The sequence below is a fragment of the Cimex lectularius genome, unplaced genomic scaffold (assembly GCF_000648675.2).
Source record: "Cimex lectularius strain Harlan isolate CLEC.00 unplaced genomic scaffold, Clec_2.1 scaffold226, whole genome shotgun sequence".
Lineage (NCBI taxonomy): Eukaryota > Metazoa > Arthropoda > Insecta > Hemiptera > Cimicidae > Cimex > Cimex lectularius.
Genome location: NW_019392846.1, coordinates 845,755 through 867,602, shown reverse-complemented (window position 1 = coordinate 867,602; position 21,848 = coordinate 845,755). Strand labels below are relative to the sequence as shown.

General features: G+C 33.6%; 1 protein-coding gene across 2 annotated transcripts; it reads right to left on the bottom strand.

The window, feature by feature from the left end:
* Positions 1-3,407: 3,407 nt before the first annotated feature.
* LOC106666976 (pre-mRNA 3' end processing protein WDR33) lies at positions 3,408-20,523 on the bottom strand. 2 transcript variants are annotated; one of them, XM_014394543.2, is made up of 14 exons: positions 20,237-20,523; positions 19,809-20,074; positions 19,477-19,746; positions 13,550-13,701; positions 8,315-8,412; positions 8,125-8,251; positions 7,824-8,057; positions 7,556-7,767; positions 7,343-7,500; positions 5,829-5,901; positions 5,353-5,487; positions 4,993-5,150; positions 4,782-4,836; positions 3,408-4,637 (listed from the first exon to the last, which is right to left on the bottom strand). In XM_014394543.2, the coding sequence occupies exons 2-14, from the start codon at positions 20,061-20,063 to the stop codon at positions 4,033-4,035; spliced, it is 2,532 nt and encodes an 843-aa protein (XP_014250029.1). In that variant the 5' UTR covers positions 20,064-20,074; positions 20,237-20,523; the 3' UTR covers positions 3,408-4,032. The 2 variants fall into 2 exon arrangements, with proteins under 2 accessions (XP_014250029.1, XP_014250030.1); XM_014394544.2 differs by having other exon boundaries at positions 20,241-20,523.
* Between the last annotated feature and the right edge of the window lie 1,325 nt (positions 20,524-21,848).

The following is a 21,848-nucleotide window of genomic DNA, read 5'->3' as shown; positions in this document are numbered from 1 at the left end:
CACTTATACCCTCATCCAGAAAAGTGTCTGCTTTACATTTTTGTAATTTTGTTTATAAATCCCAGGCCCTGAAGATGATCTCAATAAAGATCGAAACGTTGGCACGATAAAGAAAATGTTTTTCTAAACCTACGTCCCACCAGACCGCATCTCACGATCTCCAAATAAACTCCCTTTTATCTTTATTTTAATGAAATAATTATTTTAACCAATTAATCTTTACAAACTTCTGGGACTAAAGCTATTGATTGTTTACATCTGTATGTCACCTTTGACCTAATTTTACCGCTCTTGTCTGAGAATTATCTCTGCAGTTATACCCTCAAAATAGGCCTAATAAAAGACACAATAAAAGTGATCTATATCGGGAAATACGAAGCAAAAGAAAACACCACAATTACAAGCCAGTTGTAATTATTAATTAAACCCCAGTATAATTTCAGGTCAATGTTTTGTCTACGAAAAAATTACGATATTGTTATAACAAGTTTGTCAGGCCTTTTTCGACTTTATTCGCCAAAACTGCCAATTCTCGACGTTCAGAAACGTTAAATTCTATTTCCTTATAAGCACGGAAATTTCATTATTCGATTGCTTTGTCTTCACTTTTTTTATAGTTCAAACGCTTTTTACTGTCACATTTCACGAAACCCAGAACTAGTCAGAGATACTGATCCTTGCCTTGATAATAATTAATCGATCGGTTACTAATAAATTATTAATTATATTTCGATATAAGATGTAAAAAGTAAATAGACCAGTGAAAAAATAGCTGTTCCAATTATCTTAATTAATTTAATTTGGTGATAATCAATTGTTGGTTTTTTGAACTATAAAGCGGCCCATAGACGGACAATATTATTGTACAATATAGATTGCACAATAATTTAACGATTGCCCCTTAACGTTCAATAATATTGTACAAAATTTTGTTTGTGCAATGAACTTGAATAGTTTGAAGGCGATATTGAAGTTTGTGCAATATTTTCCACTTGTTGATACTTCACAAACTGACTGATATTGCGCAATAATGCCAACAGACGGTGCAATATTTTCCAGGTTGTACAATATATTTTCCACTTTTCGTCAATCATGCAATGTATTGCACAAACTTTCAATATCGTCTACACACGATCAATTAAATTGCACAACCCATGGGCCTCTTAACACCAATTATATTTTATTCCATATATTTCAATCGCTTGTGCATTCTATAGGAAAAATATAGTTTTATTCAGTTCAAATAATTTGAAGAGGGACCAGGGACGTTGCCCGAAATAAATAAGCAATTGAAATATAGAGCATAAAAAATAATTTTAGTTAAAAAAACCAACAACCTCGATTATAAAGTTGTTCCTTTCCACACAACAATTGAAAAAAACAAAATCATGAAAACTCTTTTACGACGGTATACCCTTTATTCGACCACTGAGACATTCGCCCTAATTGATTCTATAAAACTATTAAAAAAATATTTCTTTACAAAAATAGATGCAGTGGACAGAGAAATAGCTTCTATTAAATCTGAGGCCTATTATTGAAAGTTAAATTTAATATTAAATAATTTATTCGTTAATTATTACATTTGATATTTTCTAATTTGACATTTTTTAAATGTATTTATTATATATATTTAAATGTTTAAGACGTTAACAGATCTGTTGTTAAAAAATCAAATGCCAACTGAAAGGGCCAGACAACACAAAAGCGCCTGATTTCTTGATCTAAGGCAAACCGCAACGCTTGGAAGTTATGCGTAATAATGGAATCTAATTAATTCATGGTAGATTTATTTAGTAGGTATTAAAATAATGCACGTTGTTTTTCAATGCATTATACCATGTTTTTTTTGGGTTTTTTTTTTTGTCGTTTTTTAATGCTACCATGCAAATGAAAATGTTGAGATTTATCTAGAATAATTTAATGGGCTACCACTAAACAATGCTTGTTAATATTGAATTCTATGTATTACTTTTTTCTTTTTTTTTTAACTTTCTGCAAGTATTTGAAACAAAAGTGTAAAATTAAATCCACTGTAATAAATCGAGAATAAAAATAAAAAGCCATATAATAATTTGTCCCACTTAATTGAAGGGTGCGATTCTTTGGCTCCTTATAGAGAGCCTGAGGTAATGCAGTTGTGCATGAGCATGGCAGCAAGTATCTGGGTCCCGTCCCCAATTTTTTATTTTGTTTTATTATATATATTACTGACCTAGCATGTGTTGAGTGAATGTATTTATTAGCGTGAATGTTAGTGTGAGAGTGCCAATGACAGAATATTGAATCTCACATAGACTCAATTATTTTAGTTATGGAATAAGTTGATGATGGGAGTTTGTGAACTCATACCAAACTGGTGTAAGTTTATATTATATGAATATAATATGTAAAGAGCTAAGTAGGTCTATCAAGTACTCCACCATGCTGAGTGCGGTATATAAATAAGCAAAAATGTATTTAAGAGTGAGCGAATTGTGGATTAAGTTGAGGGCAGAAATGACCTAGCTGTTTGAAGCCCCCAGAGCCCAACTCGAGTAGCTGGACAGATAAGACCAATACTTTTTTTAAAAAGATAGTTCCTCCTCACAGTAAGTTGTTTTCGAACTTTCCGGATTTCAAGCCACTTAGCTCATCATCAGGTTGAAGGATTTCTACAACCTGACGATGAGCTAAGGGGCTCGAAATACTTAAAGTTGGAAAACAACTTACTGCGAGGAGGAACTATCTTTTTAAAAAAAGGATTGAACACCGCACTCACTCCATCATTCACCATTTCTACATATAAGACCAATGTCTGACCCCAAAGTGCTCCGGAATGGGTGATTCTCACAGCCTGCCAGTAATTTAAATTATGAAAGCTAGAATTGCCGGTGGACTCCAAGAGCTGATAGGCTCAACCCTGTACATGTGTGTATGTATGTACATACATGTGTAGATTTGAGCTTACATAAATCTTTTTTTTAGATGTCTTAAAAAGCAGAAGTATTAAACAAACAAAAAATAATAATAGATTCATGATGGCACTAGTTAATACATATTCAGAATAAGAAATAAGAAAATAAGAAAGCTTACATTATTATATTATAAGCTTTTAAGTTTACGTATAAGTATATATTCTTCAGTAAGGAAGTTTTTATTATATATTTATAGGGATAAATAGTTGAAGTATATATATTTATTTTTTAAACATCTTTTAAATTTTTACCTGTGAATGTAGTCTGTGCATTTATACACAAACAACTCAGCCCACAGGATTAGTTGAAAGGTAAACTTTTATATATCACTGGGAAGAAGAAAAAAAAGATGGGAGATAGGAAATGTTTCATTAGGAAATTAATCAGGTTTAACAAAATTGGATCTCATCCTTTATCATCTTCTCATCTTTTAAATTCTTAAAATACCAATTTAAGCAAAATTACTAAACATTACATTTTAATACCAATTATTCAAAGTTATGTACAATACAAATAAAAGAGAACATATTTACACTAGTACAATTCAGAGAAAAGCACTGTTCACAATTCTGAATGATTTTGGTGGTATTTATCCAAAGAAAGAATAAAGAATAAATGTAAATCCATAATAAAGTTTACTGTGTATAAATAAATATCACTAATTTTCTTCACATTACTTGAAATTTTGATTTTTTAATATCAGTTTAATGTACAACTAAATTTAAGGGAAATTATAAACTATTTCCAACGAGCTTTTTGAGTGGTAAAACTAAAGAGAACAAAAGAGGCGAATAAGAATAAATGAGCAATGATCTATTGGGAAGACTTTTTCTTTTAATTTATTGCAATCGTCTGCTCATTGTACTCTAATCAAGTTTTATTTACAAGACGAATTTCATACATGTAACTTCAGTTCATAGTTAAATAAAATCAGGCAATAACAAAAATATATTATGATGCACTTTCTCTGTTTAGATAAAAAGTATTTTTTCCAACTGAGAATCTTAGAAGGAGGTACAAATGGTATAAAATATTTGAGTATAAAAGAACCTCCTTCTAAAATGAAAGGTTTGCATTAATGGCTGATACCCCTCGGGTGTCTTTGTCTATTATTATGCCATCCCCTTCTGTTTCTATAATTATTACCCCTGTAGCCCCTGTCTCCTCTGTCATTTCTATCACCTCTGTCATTCCTATTATTACGATCGTTTCTATCATTCCTATCGTCCCTGTCATAGTAGTTATCCTGACTAGTTTCATCGTCGTCCCATTCCCTCGACCGATCGTCCTTGTCATCGTAAAAATTCCTTCGATCCTGCTGATTGAACTGGCCTGGCTGGTTTGGTCTGAACATGTCCGAATTAGGCATGAACAACGGAGGCGGCCTCATATTCTGCGGCATCGGAGGTGGGCCGTCCATGAAGTTGGTCTGTTGGAAATTGTTCGGCATCGGACTGCCGAAAGCCGAAGGGCCGTCTTGGAAGTTCATCTGGTTGCCTTGGTTGAAGTTGCCATGATCCGGGGGTTGACCCGGCCCCTGGAAATTTTGGTTTCCTTGCATACCAAAACCCTGTCCCATTGGAGGCGGGAAGTTTGGTGGCATATTGGTGTTTGGCGGAATGTAGTCACTAAATCTGGACACTTTGTGGCCTCTCCTGTCTACATCTTCATCCTTGCGATCTGAAATTTTTAAAATGACACCTTTTATCATATTTTCAGGTCTGATAACCATTATAAATTTCTTTTTCTTAAACCAACCATTCTTTCCCTCAGTAAATTGAAAGAAAATATTAATAAAAGTACATTTAATAATGTAAATTCTACCTGATTGAGAATGAGTTGTCTGGGTATCTGATGATTCCATAATAACACAGTCATCCTTTAAGTAAATGTAGAAAATAATTATTACAGTAATATAAGAGTAATAAAAGTTAAAACAATCAACAAATTAATAAGCAGTATCTACAGACAAACTTGATTTTTAACCGTTATAAAGCTCATTGGATAAACATACACACTTTTAACATTAAATTACCTGTTCATTGTGATCTGAATCGCTATCATCAAGATTGACTTGGTTATCATTATCGTAATGAGGGATAACATCACGCAGTTCTTTGACTGCCCCGGAGTTGAGATACTTCATAAGTTTTTCTCCTCCTTCAGAAATAGCTTTAGCCAATGTGGAACCAGCTAAAATAGGAAAAAATCAAAATTTTTTTGTATGCCAATGTTGTCAATTTCCATGCCACCATCATCCAAACAAGCAGTAAAAGGCGTGGTTAGGAAAACATGCATTGATATCAGGTACAGGAAGAACAGGGTAGGGTAACAGCTTTTAAAAGTGCCAAAGCTGTGGAATACCACTAAATCATGCAGATTTTATGGCTCTTACGTTCGACGGTCAGCACTTTTCCATAAATGTACAGTGCTTCGGGAACTAGATCTTTCACTAGTTTGACACCTGGCTGTTGCTCGATGAGCTGATTGAGAAGGGCTATTGGGTCAATTCCATCCTTACTGTCATCATCTAAAGACCAACTCTTTATTGTTAATCCCAATACATATTGATTTTTTTGTGGTTTGATTTCAATTAATAAAGTTTATATGCATATACAATTTCATTCCTAGTCCTTACTAAAATTATACATTTTTATAAATCTACACTCAAAAATAAAATAGTGTATTTTAATTCAAATATAAAAAATATTTGTATACATATTTTTAATTAAATCATTAATAATTTCCCTCAAAATGCATTAAAATATTCCAAAAGATTGAATGGTATTACTCTAATATTCATTTTGAAGGAAAAGAAATTTTTTGCAGAAATTAAAATCATAATGACAGTACATTTTAAGAAAAACTTACCCAAATCGTCCAATTTTCCAGTATCATTCCAATGCGCTTGAAAGTTTTTGGGTATAGGTTTAGAATAGGGTACCTAAAAGTAAATTAACCACATTTTATTTTCTTTAAATCAATCTTTTTTTTTTCTGGAAGTATTTCATAAGAGAAAAATCTGTCTGGGGCAGCCACACAAGAAAGTGCCAGTCAATTTGATAATGTTGTTGAAGTATCAAACAGCTAAAATTTGCGAGGAAGAATGCTTTGTAGTGTCAATCTTCCAAATTAATTTTATACATAAAGATAGGGATAAAAGAAGTACACCTCGTCCTGAGTAATCTAATGTGCTCCTCTTTTTTTTTTCTTTTTTTTATGTATATATATAAAACTCACTGGCCAGATTCAGGTTGTTAATCAGGTTGCTAACCTTGCCAGCAGCTCCTTAGTGTAAGATCTTGCTTGCAGCTTTTCCTCTCCAGCTACAAAAAAGAGAATGTGCCTCTTATCCTTGGGAATATCTGCACAGTGTTTCTTCTGTCTGTACTCTTATCCAGTGCATGTGCCTTCTTAGGTGACAGTGCCCTGTCATGAGTCCAACCAGAATCCTGGTTCGTTTGCGGTTGCCTTCCAGTATTTCCCTTGTGAGTTTTGTACTTCCCTTCTATGAATCTCTTCGCATGCCTCATCCCTGGGGTATTATTTATTCCTCCATGCTTTGGAATCATTATGTAAACCTCATTGGGGTTCAGGACCTAGAGAGTCCATGTTGACTCCCTCTTTGGCCAACATGTCAGCCTTTTCAATGGCTCTATGCCCCATATGCAAAGGGACCATCAGGTCATTGGGATCACAGGACCTCTATGCAGTTCCAAACACTCTTTGCCATCACCTCGTATGAGGTTAGGACCTTTAGAGCTGCCTGACAAGCAGAAAAGATGGCTATCTTCCAGGAATGTATTCATATCCTTTTTATTTCCATAATTAGCAGCTATTTTTTATTTAAATTTCTTTAATTTATTTTATTTTTAAATAGCCTTATGAATTTTGCTCATTAGCCAAGGAATAGGACTATCATATGTGACATGTATTTTTTTTTGGGGGGGGAGGTTGTGTTCCCAGGTGCAATGGTGGGAATCGAACTTACAATTGGGGTCCAGACCCAAAAGTCTATCACACTGATCACTTGGTTACTGTGGCCCCCAAAACCTTCTTAAAATATTAATTACGCAAAGAAAAATATATATTTATTTTGCAGATATGCCTTTTAGAGCCTGCAGAGACAGCAGTTTGTATATTTTACTGTAAGTAACTGAACGAAGGCAAACTAGGCAAAATTCCTCTAATAGTGGGCTTACAAAATGATGTACATTTTTATATTAAATTGCAATTTCTTTCTAAATGAATGTGTATTTTTATCCTTGTCTTTGATAATCTCTGTTAATAATTAAATTAATCTCTTAACATATATCGTTACAATTTAAGAATTAAAAAAATATAAATTGTACTTTGTAAAGTTTTTGGAAAATAAATCACATTACCTTTTTAGATTGGGCTTTGTTTTTGTCATCAGTTGAGATATCAATGTCTTCCAAGCCTGGGATCGACCCTGGTGTCAGACCCGGCAAAATCGAGGCACTCAAGTTAAGGTCAACCTTGTCTTCGGGGCCCATGCCAGGGATCACCGAAGTGACGTCCTCTAACAAAAACATAGGATGGAACATATTTCAAAATCAAATAACTATCAAACACACCGATTTCTTGCTCTTCAAGTCCGGACATAGATGCCGGAAGCGTGTTCAGGTTGTACTTGTCTCTCATGGAATCCCCAGGACGGTTCCTAGTCCAGAATTTGCTAGTGTGGTCATTGCTACCGCTACATAAGATATGGCCCATTGGATGCCATGCTAAAGTCCAAACAATACTGTCATGCGCTTGTTCTATAGCACCAACTTCCTTTTCAGCGCTAAAAATAAACCGTGAATAATGTAAACTTAATTAGTTTTAACAAGGTAGACTTACCCAACGTGCCAAAACAGAATGGCTCCATCTGAACCACCACTGCAGAACAGACCTTCATGTGTGGGATGCCATGCCACACTACTCGACTCCTTCTTGTGACCTCTGAACACCTGCACCTCTGTGTTTAAATTTCTAATATCGAACAGTTTGAGAAGGTGATCCCTGCTGGCAGTGACAAACCAGTTCCCGTTGTTATTCCATTTGACATCCATCACTGTACTCTTATGAGCATGTCTAAAAATAAAAATCCTTTTGGTTAAAAAAATCAATCCTTATAAAGAAAAAATAAGGTAGAACAGACATTGTCGCTAAAGAAGTTCCTGTTTTCGGATCCCACAACTTAACCGGCTGCTGGTTGTCCTTACTTCCCGATATAATCAGTCCTTTCTGTGGATGCCAATGGACACATTTGACATCAGCTCCATGACCTGTTTACAATAAAAACGCAAAATAGAAGAATTGAAATACACCTTGTTACTTCGAATAGACACCTCTTAAAGTTCTTTCCTCCTGGCATCTATAGAAATCCCAAACTTTTATTGTCCCGTCATCAGAGCAGGAGGCAAACTTACTATCTGTTGGGCTGAAGCTGAAATAAAAAGTATGCTTTTTTTAATGAGCATAAATATTTCAATAAAACATTTTCTCATTTTTCTCTAATTTGTTTATGAACGACTACTTTTTTCAACACAATATTCCTCGAGCACTCTCATCCCTTTTACTCCCATTATCAAAATAGTTTTAACTACAGGATTTTAGGAAAAAAGCTATGTTATTTAATAAGTTCTAGTTTAATTTTTTTACCCTAAAATATAAACAATTAATTAAATTATTTAATTGGCTATCTGTTTATTATTATTATTTTAAATTTTTACGCAAAGATGGTTGAGAAGAAAAATTTAGTGACATGAGTAGGACTCGAACCCACGACTTTCGGCTCAATACGCTGGTGCTCTAACCACTCAAGCTAACGTGACATCTTTCAACCGGCTCATGATATTCATTTTTCTTCTCAACCATATTTGCATAAAAATTAGAATTAATTAAATATTAATCATAAGATTAACAAATAATAAGTTTAAATGTTTGTAAAACATTGATAATCATTTGTCGGTGTCCTTCATGTTGGCTTTAGCATAGTTACTGCCAATTAACAAATATTAATTGATGATTATTGTTACATGACTCCCATCAGTTTCATTTTCTACAAGGAAAACTAAAATGTACAGATAATCAACAAGAAAAACTTTTTAAAAAAATAATGGATTGTTTAAGCCTTTGAAATAATCTGTACTGATTTAAGTCCTTTAAGAATACTTTAAATAATATTAAAAAGATTATAGAACAAATAGACACAGTGCATGACATTTGCGAGGAACTGTTACTTTATTATATCTACCTTCTATATGTTACATTTTTATCCTTGTACACAGTTTTTTTTAGATTTTCTTGAAAGTACTCTTGTATAACAAGTGTATTAAACTTTAAATAGCAACTAAACAAAGCAGAGCAGTTTAAGTAAATTAAAATTAGATTTCTGTTCTAAAATGTGTAAAATTAAAGATTTTCCAAGTTCTTGTTTATCGCTCTTACTAAACATTAACTATTTAAGTATATGTTATTTCTAAAGCAAATTTCCTTTTGTATTTATAATGTAAATATATCTTTTTTGAAAACAGTCTGGTAAATATTAGCATTATTTGATAAGAGACAGTATTTAAGGAGATATAATGCATTTAAATATTAATAATTAATGATCTCAGTATGATTTATATCAGCCTTTAATATTGTAATCTTGTACTGAAAAATCAGGAAAGGCCCATTTGAAAAATAAAAACAAGTTCCTTCTTATATTGTCATTTTTGACCGTTGAATTGATACATTCAATCCATCAAAACATTTTTATTAAGTTCCTTCATCAAGCTTTCAAAATAAATATCCTCTTCAACAGGACTTAGACACTGTTATTAATATTTTACTACCAGGCTAATTTTATTTGTTATTTGGTGTAAGCTAGAAAAGAACTATGTATGTATTTTTTTAAAGGAATTAATTTTTAAATCTTGTTTTAACATGTTTTGTCTACATCTTATTCCAGACACTCCGATAAAAGAAAAAAAACGTTCCAAAAGTGCTTGCAAAGAATAAAAAGGAGACAAAACATCTAGTTCTTTTCTGGCTAAAAGATCCCACTCTAAACCATCGCTAGTATTTGTGAATTATTAATGATAGATTCAAAATACTGATAAAGGGAATAAATAATGAAAATACTGCTTGAAAAAAAACGACTGTTTTTCTTTCAAACTGGCCTTATACCTGATTTTTTGAATAGAAAAAACAGTAATAGCCTAAAAAAACAAGGCGATTCTTGTTTCAAATAAACTATTATTTTTAATCAAATATAATTAAAATGTTGTTCTTTCAAGAATAGTTCTGTTGTCAGTATTAGAAATATCAACCACTTTTTCACTCATGAACACTTCAATGTATGGTGTTTGTTCTTCAAGACCATACCTTGATCCAGAGTGTTCATGAAGAATAGTTCTATTTACTTTTGAATATGTTGGATAGTATTTATTCCATGTATATCACATTTATACAAGAGGCATACTAAAGCTCACGAAAAATCAATTGAAAATTGAACTAGATATTTGTGTCGTGTTAATTCCTTTTCTCTCTCTTTTTCCTTTTGTACGATCCGTTAATTGTTACCATCGGAGGACCATGGTGGCCGAGTGGTGAAGGCGATCGACTTATTTGCCATATGGACGGTTCTGGGGTTCTGGGTTCGAATTCCAACATAGCACACGGCTTGACCATCAAATGAAAAAATTATTGAAATCCGCACCCCTTGCCCACGACCCCAAACAGGAAGTCGGATGTTAAGCCAAATTAACATCATTGCACAACTATGATCAGCTCAAGATAGGATAAGATATATATTTTATACTCTTTTTTTTTTTTTTTTTTTTTCAAAAATAATCACTACATTCACTAATTTCGTGGTCCGCTTGGCAAAAAGGAGGGAAAATTCAAAAGGTGGGGTTGAGATGGGAAGTTAGTGATCGAGGTCACAATAGCTCAAGTGGTAGAGCAGCGGTATATCAAGCCGAAGGTCATGGGTTCGAATCCCGCTCGTGCCATTGACTTTTTTATCTCAACTAAAAACCTTAATTAAATGTAAAATAATCACTAGTATGAATCCAAATCAAACGATAATTTGTGTATAACCAACTGTAGAAAACTAGTTTTAGTAGTTGATGGTGAAATGGGTAGATACCCGCACGGGTTGCATGTATTATGTACAAATGTACTACACATCGTACACTATATGCTCATAATTGTAATAAAGTTGTTCAATAAATGAGACAAGTTTTGAAAAAACTTTTTCTTTTTGTAAAGTACAATTGATTTTTTACTGTAATTGACATAAATTTAAAAAAATGGTTTTCTATCTTTGTTGTGCACATATTTCAAGTTGTTATATCTGTCAATTTTTTTTCTACCTAGTATATGAAAATAATATGTAGAATATATTAAATGAGAATAGAAATATAAAAAGTTATAAAAAAAGAATACAGGTTTTCATGAAAGTAGGCCCAAAAAATTGTTTTAGATTTTTAAAAATTTGCTTCAGATTAATCACCATTTAAAGTCCTTAAATACGAATTTTTATAGATAATTAAAAATAGACATTTCTGAACTGGATTAGGTCTTTTTTTTTTTTTTTTTTTTCCCAACCAGACACCATGTGTTCCACTTAAAAATTCATAACTCCTCTGGATTGTATCCAAAGTTGAAAATATTACAACCACTAGAAAGCTACATCTCTCTTATTGGGCCTATATCAACTGCCTTTGAATATAAAACTCCCTTTTTTTATTTATCGAGGCCAGGCTTGTGCCATTATGTGTAGAGTTTATAAGCTCCTAAACTCCTGTAAAGTTTCCTGTGTATCGTTGGAGTCAAACCAGTTTTATAGTTTTGGGGGGGAAGGGGGAATTGAAGATATCTGAAAGGTAAAAAATTTTGATTTCCCAAAACCGAGTTTTTGAAGTGCACAAAAATCAACTACCAAACTTTATTTCTCACTAAAAAATATGCACTACCTACTTTGCTACATCGCTTGGTCACAAAATAATTATGCATTGTAATTCAATAGATAGCTCAAGTTGCTCGACCTTAAATTGTTTCATTTAAATAATTACAAAATAGGTGTAAATTTTTTCCAAGCTAAAATTTAAGCGTTCTAATGGTTGTAATAATTGAATTAAGCCCCAGAGATGTTATGAAGTAGAGCACTAGACATCGGCCAAAAAATATATACTTTTTGCGATGAAAATTTATATTTAAGGTTTTAAAGGGCGTTTAAAATAAATCAAATTTTGTTTCTCCCAAACAAAAATGTGTTTTTGGCTGACTTTACAAAAGGTGGTTTTTTATGGTTTTGGTTTTTATAACATTTTATTATTGTAATATCATTTAATATGTTTCTGCTTATTATTTTCTTATGTTCATACATTTAAAAGATCTAAAGATATACTTAGAAATACATACACAAGAAAGGCAGAATATCATATTTTAAAAAATTATTCCAATTACTTTAAAAAATATAAATAAATAATTTTCTGATTCCTAGGACCTATCATTTGTAAGTACGTTCCAACAATTTTCCAATATTTTTTGACAATATGACGAAAAAAGTTTCATTAAAAATCATTGATCTCACTTTCATAGCCTTCCCATGTAAGTTCTGGTTATTTTATTTTTATACGGAAAATGCATTTCTACTAAGTTTGAAGAATTATTTTATTTATAATTGTTTGAAAAATATTTTCATAGATGACCATATCAAAAAACCAAAATGTAACATTTCTGATTAATGTTGAAGTATTAACAAGTTTTCAATGCTAAAATAAAAATTTTGTACTATAATTTCAAGACTAACTTGAAATTTATTTCAGGAATCCAAATCTTTAACTTTGATTAAACCCAGAGCTTTTTGAAAACACATCAAACTTTTGTCGATTTAATGTTGCAATCAATTTGGTAAATGTAATTTGTTTAACAATAGAGTCGATTGATTTTCAAAACCCAAAAGTCATTTTTTGTTTCCTATCCTTTGAGCCGTATCAATTATCTTATAAGCGACCAGGGTTTTAAGATTAAAGTAGATGTAAAGTGTAACCACGGGTCATCCCACATTACATCAACTGTATTTTCATCCAATTCACACACTGTCAAAATAACACAGGTTTCAATAATTATTTGTGTACTTCAAAAGCAAAATTTATTGCCCTTAGAAAGTACAAAATCCATCTGGAACAGTCACAACAACCAATTCTCTCCACTCTTTTTATTATTTAAAGAAAAAAAATCCACATTATCTCTTATAAAAAGTAATGAACACATTTCTCCAATCACAGTTTTATCACAGCTTTTATTACATTCCTAGATTCCAGCGAAATTAATCGTATAGGAGTCAGGGGAGTCCTTTATTTATCATGATATACAATTATTTTGTTAATGGAATAGGAAGGAAGCAAGGTTCTCTTTATTCCAATACAAAAATACCTTCTTTTTTTTTAAATAAAAAAAATATCATCGCGGCTATTATAAGCATTTTGATTTTGTAATTTCGTCGCATTTTTCTCACTATAATAACTATTTTGCATGGGCTTAGATAGTGACTTGAGGGAAGTTTTGTGATATAAGACGAAGTGTACCTGATGCCTCGTATCGCTTCCTGGTGGGCCATAAACATTTTCACATTGTTCATATTCGACTGCCAGTATTTTACAAAGCCAGTATGGTCAGCGGTCACCATCCACATTTCATTGTGAGACCATACCATCGTCCTTACCGGCGTGTCATGAGCCTAAAACAAAACAATCAAACAAAAGACATTATTTGTTAAATGTATCGACCACTTTTCTACTCATGAATAATTTTCGATTGTGGTATTGACTTGAAAAAGCAAATAAAATTGTTACTGCCAAAGCTTTCGACCTATTTTAAGGTCATCATCAGGGCAAAACAATCATAAATATATCTACAAAATAGGTTGAAAGCTTGGCAGTAACAATTGAATTTGCTTTTTCATCAAAACCATACCGTGATCTAGAGTATTCTTGGAAAAAAAAAAAAAAACATTTTATATAACATATATATGTTTAGCGGTCATAATTGGTCATATTGATTATTTTAATTAATTATTCTTTTTATTATATATAATAATAATTCAAGAATAGAATTAAAAATTGTAATTAAAATTCTTTGTTTTTAATCAAAGACGAGCTTGTAACAATTTGTAAAAACAATTAGCTTGACAGTAACAAGTAACTTCAAAAGACAAGTAGTATTTTCCTTCCCAAATTTGTAAATCTGCTAATGAACCACCATAAAAAACAACGAATTTTTTACAATAAGAAACAATTTATCACTTAACAATGGACTATTCATTTATAGAATCGTTTGAAAATTACTAACTGCAACACAATTATTTGCATTATTTCAAAAAAGAATAACTACTACTAAAGTACAGCCTGATCATTCATTTTCGTCCTGTATTGACTATTCTCAGTTTGGCATTAATTTGCCATCTTCAGTAGTCAGTCGTGACAAGCCGGAATTACAAGGGACCACAAAAATAATTCGAATTATCAAGAGGGAAGAAAAAAAAAATTGTTAAGGGTTGATGTGCATTTTTCCAAGTGAGTACTTAAATTGTACATATATAAAACAGTAACAATAACAAAAAAGCAAAAATAGATCAACTGTAAAATTGAACATTGTTATGATTATTAAAAAAATGGTAAAGTGGTTTTTGTTTTAATGTGGCCTGGCGTCTTTCTTTAAATGATTTTCCGAACAGACCAGTGCTGAGAATATATTGACAAAACACTGACTGCAAACCATAAAAAAATGAGACAAAATTTTAAGATACTTTAGGCTGTAAGTAAACAATACATGTAAATTTATAGGAATATAACAAAGAAAAAGTGCAAATTATAAAGATAGAGAGCCTCCATTTTGATTAATAGCATGCATTCCCCCCCTTGTTATGAAAAATATTTCATATTAACGAGTGTATCAAAACGCACAGAATTTTTTTGATTGGCCGAAGTGACCTGTTGAGGATTATGTATTATCGAGATATTCCAATTAGCAAATTTTGATTTAACAAGACAACTGTATAACAATGGAACTCTTTTTTGTGAATGTGTTCAGGCCTGGATGAATTACAAAACACAATTGTACTCACAACCAATTCACACCACAAGAATAGCACCACACTTTATGCCTTGAAGATGACCCGAATAAAGGTTGAAACGTCGGCAAAAAAAGAAAGAAAAAAAGTGTTTTTCTAAACTACCTCATTCTTGACTGCTACTCACAAATCCAAAAAATTGTATATAGAACATAGACAACTATTCAAAAATATATAGAATGTCTAATTCTATATTTTTCAATTAGCATTTACACAAATACAATCAGTGTAGTTGTAATTACTGAATTCATACGACCTATAAATTTATTAAAATTGTAGCACTTCTGAAGCTCTGACCAGCTTCTTGCTTTTCATCTTACTTCCTCCTCCCCTCTTCAGTCTGTAACCGATCTCCCACATGATGCTGATTAGGGACTTTTTTTAAGAACAGTATTTATTTAAATATTCCACAATTAAAATTGTTTGTGTACAAATGTAGAAAGAAATTAAAACAAAATCTGGTAATTAAAAAAATAATACAAAAATAAAATAAACAAACTACCACTAGAATGCAAAGAATCAACCAGTGATGACCCTTCTAAGCAAAGGGATGGTCTCACTGCCTAACAGGTCGCCAGGCCATTGCCGCTTTAATCTCCTGGGAGGATTAGTGAGAAGCTAAGGCCAGAACTAAGTGATGGAGTGTAATGAAAGGGATTTGTGGAATTTTGTGTACCGGGCTTCTTTCATATGGGTCAAATGGCATCTTTCTTAAAAGTAATGTTAAGGTCATTATGGATTGTATAATTCGATGCCTAGAAGGGAGCGTTTACTATTTTTTGGAGGATTTTATAATGGGAAATTTATATGCAATGGTAGTTGGAATGTTTGATTAAACTGCACAGTTTAATACGTGATGTCCAAATGGGCTTTATTATTTTATTATTTATATTGTACCTCATTTGTTATGAAGCATCAGTTCTAGTGTAGACAGTTCCTGCTTAGAAATGATGAATGGTGGAGTGAGTGTGGTGTTCAATCCTTTTTAAAAAGACAGTACCTACTCACAGCTTATCTGATGATGAGCTAACGGCTTGAAATCTGGAACGTAGCAAAACAACTTACTGGGAATAGGAACTATCTTTTTAAAAAGGATTGAGTTCCTGCTTATGTTAGGCTTGTACATGGATTCCAAGTTAGTATTTGTTGATGTACAACCCAAGGTAGCAGCGGAAAGGGTTAACTGAGGGCTGTACAATGGGAATAAATTTATATTGAAAATTAGTTTTTTTTAAGGCTTAATATGTGAAAATTTTGTTTTAAATAAAATTTACAATTAATGACATTTTGATGATCCATTGCCATAATAAGACCTCCAAAAAAGAAATGTTCATCTGCCAAAAGAAAAATGGACAACAATAATGAACAAAAAATAAATAAATTTATATGTTGTATAAGTTCGATAATTATAACCCTACACTGAGGAAATATAATTGCAACCCTACATGGTGAGAGAAAAATTGGATTAAGCAGTAATTAGAAATAGAAAGACATAACGAGTAATATGTGTAATTTATTTGTAATTAATATCAAGAGCCAGAAAAAATATGTAGTACAATTTATTTTTTTTTCTATGCAGAACGTTCTAAAAAAGCAATTTAACTGTGCTCATCAAAGGCATTGGCAACATGGGCTTGCTTTAAAGTAAGTTTTTTCAATTAATTATTCTTTTTATGTAAGGTTTTTTTTAAGATAAAGACGTCAGTGTCATGAGCTTGATTCAAACCCACGACCTTCGGCTAGATACGCCGCTGCTCTACCACTTGAGCTATCGTGTCTTCGATCCACTCGGACACCAATTCTCCATCTCAACTTACAACCATTCGAATTTTCCCTCTTTTTGCCATTTTCAAAACCTTACATAAAAAGAATAATTGATTGAAAGAAGTAACTTGGCCAATTGACCTTTAAAACATAAAATTGATTAATATTTAAAGTAAATTCACTATTTTTCGTGGTCTGCTTGACCAATTAATAACATTCAATTAATTAAGGTTTTAAGTTGAGATAAAAAAGTCAGTGTCACGAGCGGGATTCGAACCCACGACCTTCGGCTTGATACGCCGCTACTCTATCACTTAAGCTCCGAGGGAATCTAAGTCACGATAGCTCAAGTGGTAGAGTAGCAGCGTATCAAGCCGAAGGTCATGGGTTCGACTCCCGCTAGTGACACTGACTTTTTTATCTCAACTTAAAATCTTAATTAATTTAAAGTAAATGTTTATTTTTTAGCCACGACTACCAACAGTGAAGTCATTTCAGCTCTCCACACTTTGAGGGCAGATGGGGTACTCAATATTCACCCGTTCACACAACACTCTCACCCACATACACAATAATTTAATTTAAAAATTCCACGTTCAAATTATAGATATACATTTATGTGTGGAAAAACACCAATTTTCCTTAAGAAATAAAACGGGGGGGACCCAAAAATTGACTCACATGCCCGAGTATCTTCTTCATGTCAGAGCTCATACCTACTCGCTTCGTATAAAGGGCCAAGGCTCACTCTTGGATCAAATGTGACATCTGAGCAACCTTTCTTTGCAAATGGGACACTTGCGCGAGTTTAGGCCAAGAAGCAGGTCCTATGAGTTGTACAAGTATGGATCATCAATCTGGCTAATTTTTTTTTTTTTTTTTTTTTTTTTTACTTCTCAGAAAGCTAACAATCCGTTGTGCTCTAGGCTTGCAAGATTCTCAGATGACCAGATTTTTTCATTCACATTTTTCACTTAATGCATGTTGATCAATAAACAATGCAACAGAATTTGGAGGGAAGAGTAGGGGGTCAGTCAGAAATTGCAGGGGTAACAGAGTAACCGAATTCACGACTACGGGGACCTATGGGCTGAGAGTCTGATGTACTAACCGCTTAGCAATGCAGTCCCCATATTATTACAATAAGACACACATTAAAATGAATTTTTCGTGCCTTGATATGATGCAATTGCATGGTCAGACTAATAGAACATCAATTTATTCAATTTGTTGTCCCAGGTATGATTCCCAAATGATACTACTGGAATGTTCTTGGACCATTTCAAAATGTGTGAATTATATTGAGAAGATACTTGTTTTTGTTTGGTCTTGGTGTTTTTGGAAGGAAAGAAAAAAACCCCATTTGTAAATGTCATGTTTGAATTCAGGGCTGCTGGATTTGAACCCAGGACCTTTACCTTACAGTGATGAGCACTGTGTCGCCTAAACCATAGCAGCCACACGCAACCCTAAAGGTAAGCACGCACTAGGATTCTTTGAATCTCCGGAGAGTCTCGGCTGCATCTAAACTGAGTCAAGGTTGCCCCGACTCATTGCTGCAATGAATCTGGTGTGTTGCGGGCTAGCATTTTCGGACTCTTTTGAATCCCATCCAATGTGGGATTCTTTGACTGTTGCAAAACATTTGCCAGTGCGGACGTAAATCTTGCTTCATTTGTTAAGTTGACGTTGTAGTGTTTTCTTGAAGATTTTGATAGTGTCTTGTATAAAGGTATGTTGTGGAGTACCGAGTTGACTTTACAGTTTATTGAAAACATGCATTCCCATTGGTGTTTGTGGGATGTATACATTCATGGCATGTGGCAGCTAATCTGTTGGCCGGAGAGATAGATTCCCGAAAGTTGGTATCTTTCTTGGAAATTTGACTGCCAACTTTCATTAAAATGGTTTCGAAATCGGCCTAGGACATCCTCAAAAAAATTCTGTACTCTGCGCCATCATTTAATCTCAACGTGTCCAAAAGATTTTTCCCGTCGTGAAATATTTGTCGAACCCACCATCTCTTTGAGCTTTTTTTAATGCACTTCTAATTAGATGCACTATGAGCAATGCAAAAAATAGCAAGGGAAATTCCCGAGAGAGCTAGTTCCTCCATCACTTTTGCAAGCACTGATGAATGTGAACTGAATCTTGATCTGGACACGGTTCTTTGTCGCGGAGCAGAGTCGGGGCTGCATCAGAACAATGAATCTACGCAGCCCCGACTGTCCCGCAACATGAACCGATTAAAAGGATCCCAGTACGTACTAGGCTTAAGCTATTTGTTAAAAGGTCAGATTGTCATTCTGACAATCAAAAAGGGAACAATTATTTCAATACACATATGTGTGCAAATAGAGAGTAGCACCTAGAAGGATAAAGGAAATATTACATTTGTTATTAATAGAAATTAATCAACAATAACAACCTGAAAAAATTCAATTAAGACACAGAGTATACATACAACATGAAAAATTTAAAAACAAAAAAAGGAATTTCTTTACAATCTCGTCTTATAAATAGCTCTAAAAGAGAAATTGTAAAATTAAAACCAATAAATGTGACATTAAAAAAAGAAAATATTTTTTCAAGGAAAATAAAGCGTTCCAGATGCCAGACCTGAAGTATCGTCTCAAAGTTGAATGTCAAACCGTTCCAAAGGGTGAATTCACCAGATGAAGCACCCGTAACGAGCCTCCTGCCTTCTGGTGTCCACGCCATACAGAAGATTGGGCACCTCATCTTGTTTGTGGCCGTTTTGACGAACCTTGTCGTGACAGCGTTAATCGGATTATCTTCATACGAAGACGGTGGCATCAGCTCGGGTATGTACATCGCGTCCGGCTGGAGGCTCCGTCTGTCTCTGTAATCCCTCTGCCAGACCCTCGCCTTGAAACAATTGATGACATAATTAATCAGAGAGAACAAGAACGACCGAGTCGAAAGCTTACTTCGAGCATTTTTATTATCGCAGCGTTATAATCGACTGTTTTACGCATAGCCGATTTCCTTAGTCTTTTACCGTCGAACTCGGGGTCGAAGACAACGGGCCCGTTCCCCCCTTGCCTGTACGCCCTGAACGGCTGGAAGAAGTTCTGCCGACCAGGGTGTGTGAAACGCTGGTTCTGGTTTGCACCGGCATTCGGCATGCGGTTCATCCCCTGGTTCATGTTGGGCATCTGCGCGTTCGGCGTGATCGTGATCATTTTGATTAATCCTGTAAAACACGATACAATTCAGACCGTTAAACCTAAAAATCCCTGAGTTTATTTTTAATCGAAATAAAATCAAATCTAAAAGGACCCCTTTCACTACACCCCTAAAACATTCTACAAGTTATTAAAGCATAACAAGGCTAGTAAAATTCAATTGCCGTTACCTACTTAAACCTGAACGATTATGGTATAAAAAGAAGTGTTATTGAGCTCCTAGAGTGAGAGGAATGTGTTATTTATTGATTTATTTTAAGGGCTTTGCACCATGGCGCTTGTCGTTTAATTCAGAATCCAGTTACAATCGACAATTCGAACGTTTATTTCATAGAGCTTTTTTCACTAAACGGACCACGGTCAAATCGCCATTTTTTTCGTGGCGTAAACTATTCACACTTGACGAACGACCTGACGTTCACCGAAACCCGAACTCATGAACAAAGGTTAGCTTGGTGGCGGAGAACAGCAACGACGAATTAGTTCTTAGTTGTGACGTAGCTAACGTCACGACGAACATGAACAACATCTCTTATTTCAAATTATGTACATAACATATATACAAAATAATTCTATAAAAGCAAATTGTTTAACTGAAATGTCTCTTTAAATATTAACTGTGTTAAATATTATCAATTTAAAATAAACGGATAATAATATTTTATCATAACATATTGCAGGAACTACACAGAAACAATTTTTTCAATCCATTTATTTGGTTATTTAGTTATTAAATACAAATTGTATTCAGATTTATTTCACATCAGCTGATACTACTTAATAACTTGCTGTAATTATCAACCAAGTCACACAAACAATAAAGGAAAAAATAGATTATTAAAGATACTAAACTTGAACCTAATTGTTACAATCAATACAAAATGGAAAATTAAAATCGAAAAGTTGAATATAAAATAGCCAAATCTAAATTAAACTATAAAAGTTGTTATAAAAAATGGAAAAGTGGAAATTAAAATGGAAAAGTCAAATTTAAACTGGAAAAAGATGAATATTAAATATAACAAAAATTAACGTTGTGGGTTCCTGGTCACAGCGGCATTGCTGGAAATGAGATTGCGGATAGGGCAGCCATTTCAGGGCAGTTAGTGAGAGAAGTTGCAGGCAACGATTATATTTCAAATATAAAATCAGAAATCTGGTATAGATGGGGAAAAGACTGGCACGATGTTGGGGAAAATAAGCTTAAAGAAATAAAACCAACAGTTAAACCTTGGCCAAGTTCAATCAGGACTAACCGTAGGGAAGAGGTGATACTCACAAGATTACAAATTGGCCACTGTAGGATTACTAAGAGTCATCTAATGGCTAGAGAACCACCCTTTGTCTGTCCTTGTTGCAATGCGATTATTACAACAAAACACATTCTTCTGCACTGTCCAATCTACTCAGCCTACAGACATCACATCACTTATCCTCAAACCCTCTATAATATACTAAAAGACGATCTGGATACCATAGATGAACTTTTCCAATATCTTAAGACTGCTGTTTTAATGAACAGGATATAAATTAGTGTGGCCTTTGCCGTTTGTATGAGCGGGGGGGATTGTTCCCTGGGGGTGGGGGCTGGTGGTCGGACGCGGCGGAGGGTCAAGCGCTTTGCATATGGGTAAAAAAGAATACCCCGGCTCCTGAGGGATGTGGATGTTCACAGCCCATGCACATCCTTTCTTAGTAGCCAAAACAACATTAGTTCAGCTTCAGCGATAACATCACGCTGTTTATATAGTGCTCGTCCCTCTGTAATGCGGCTGGCCCTCC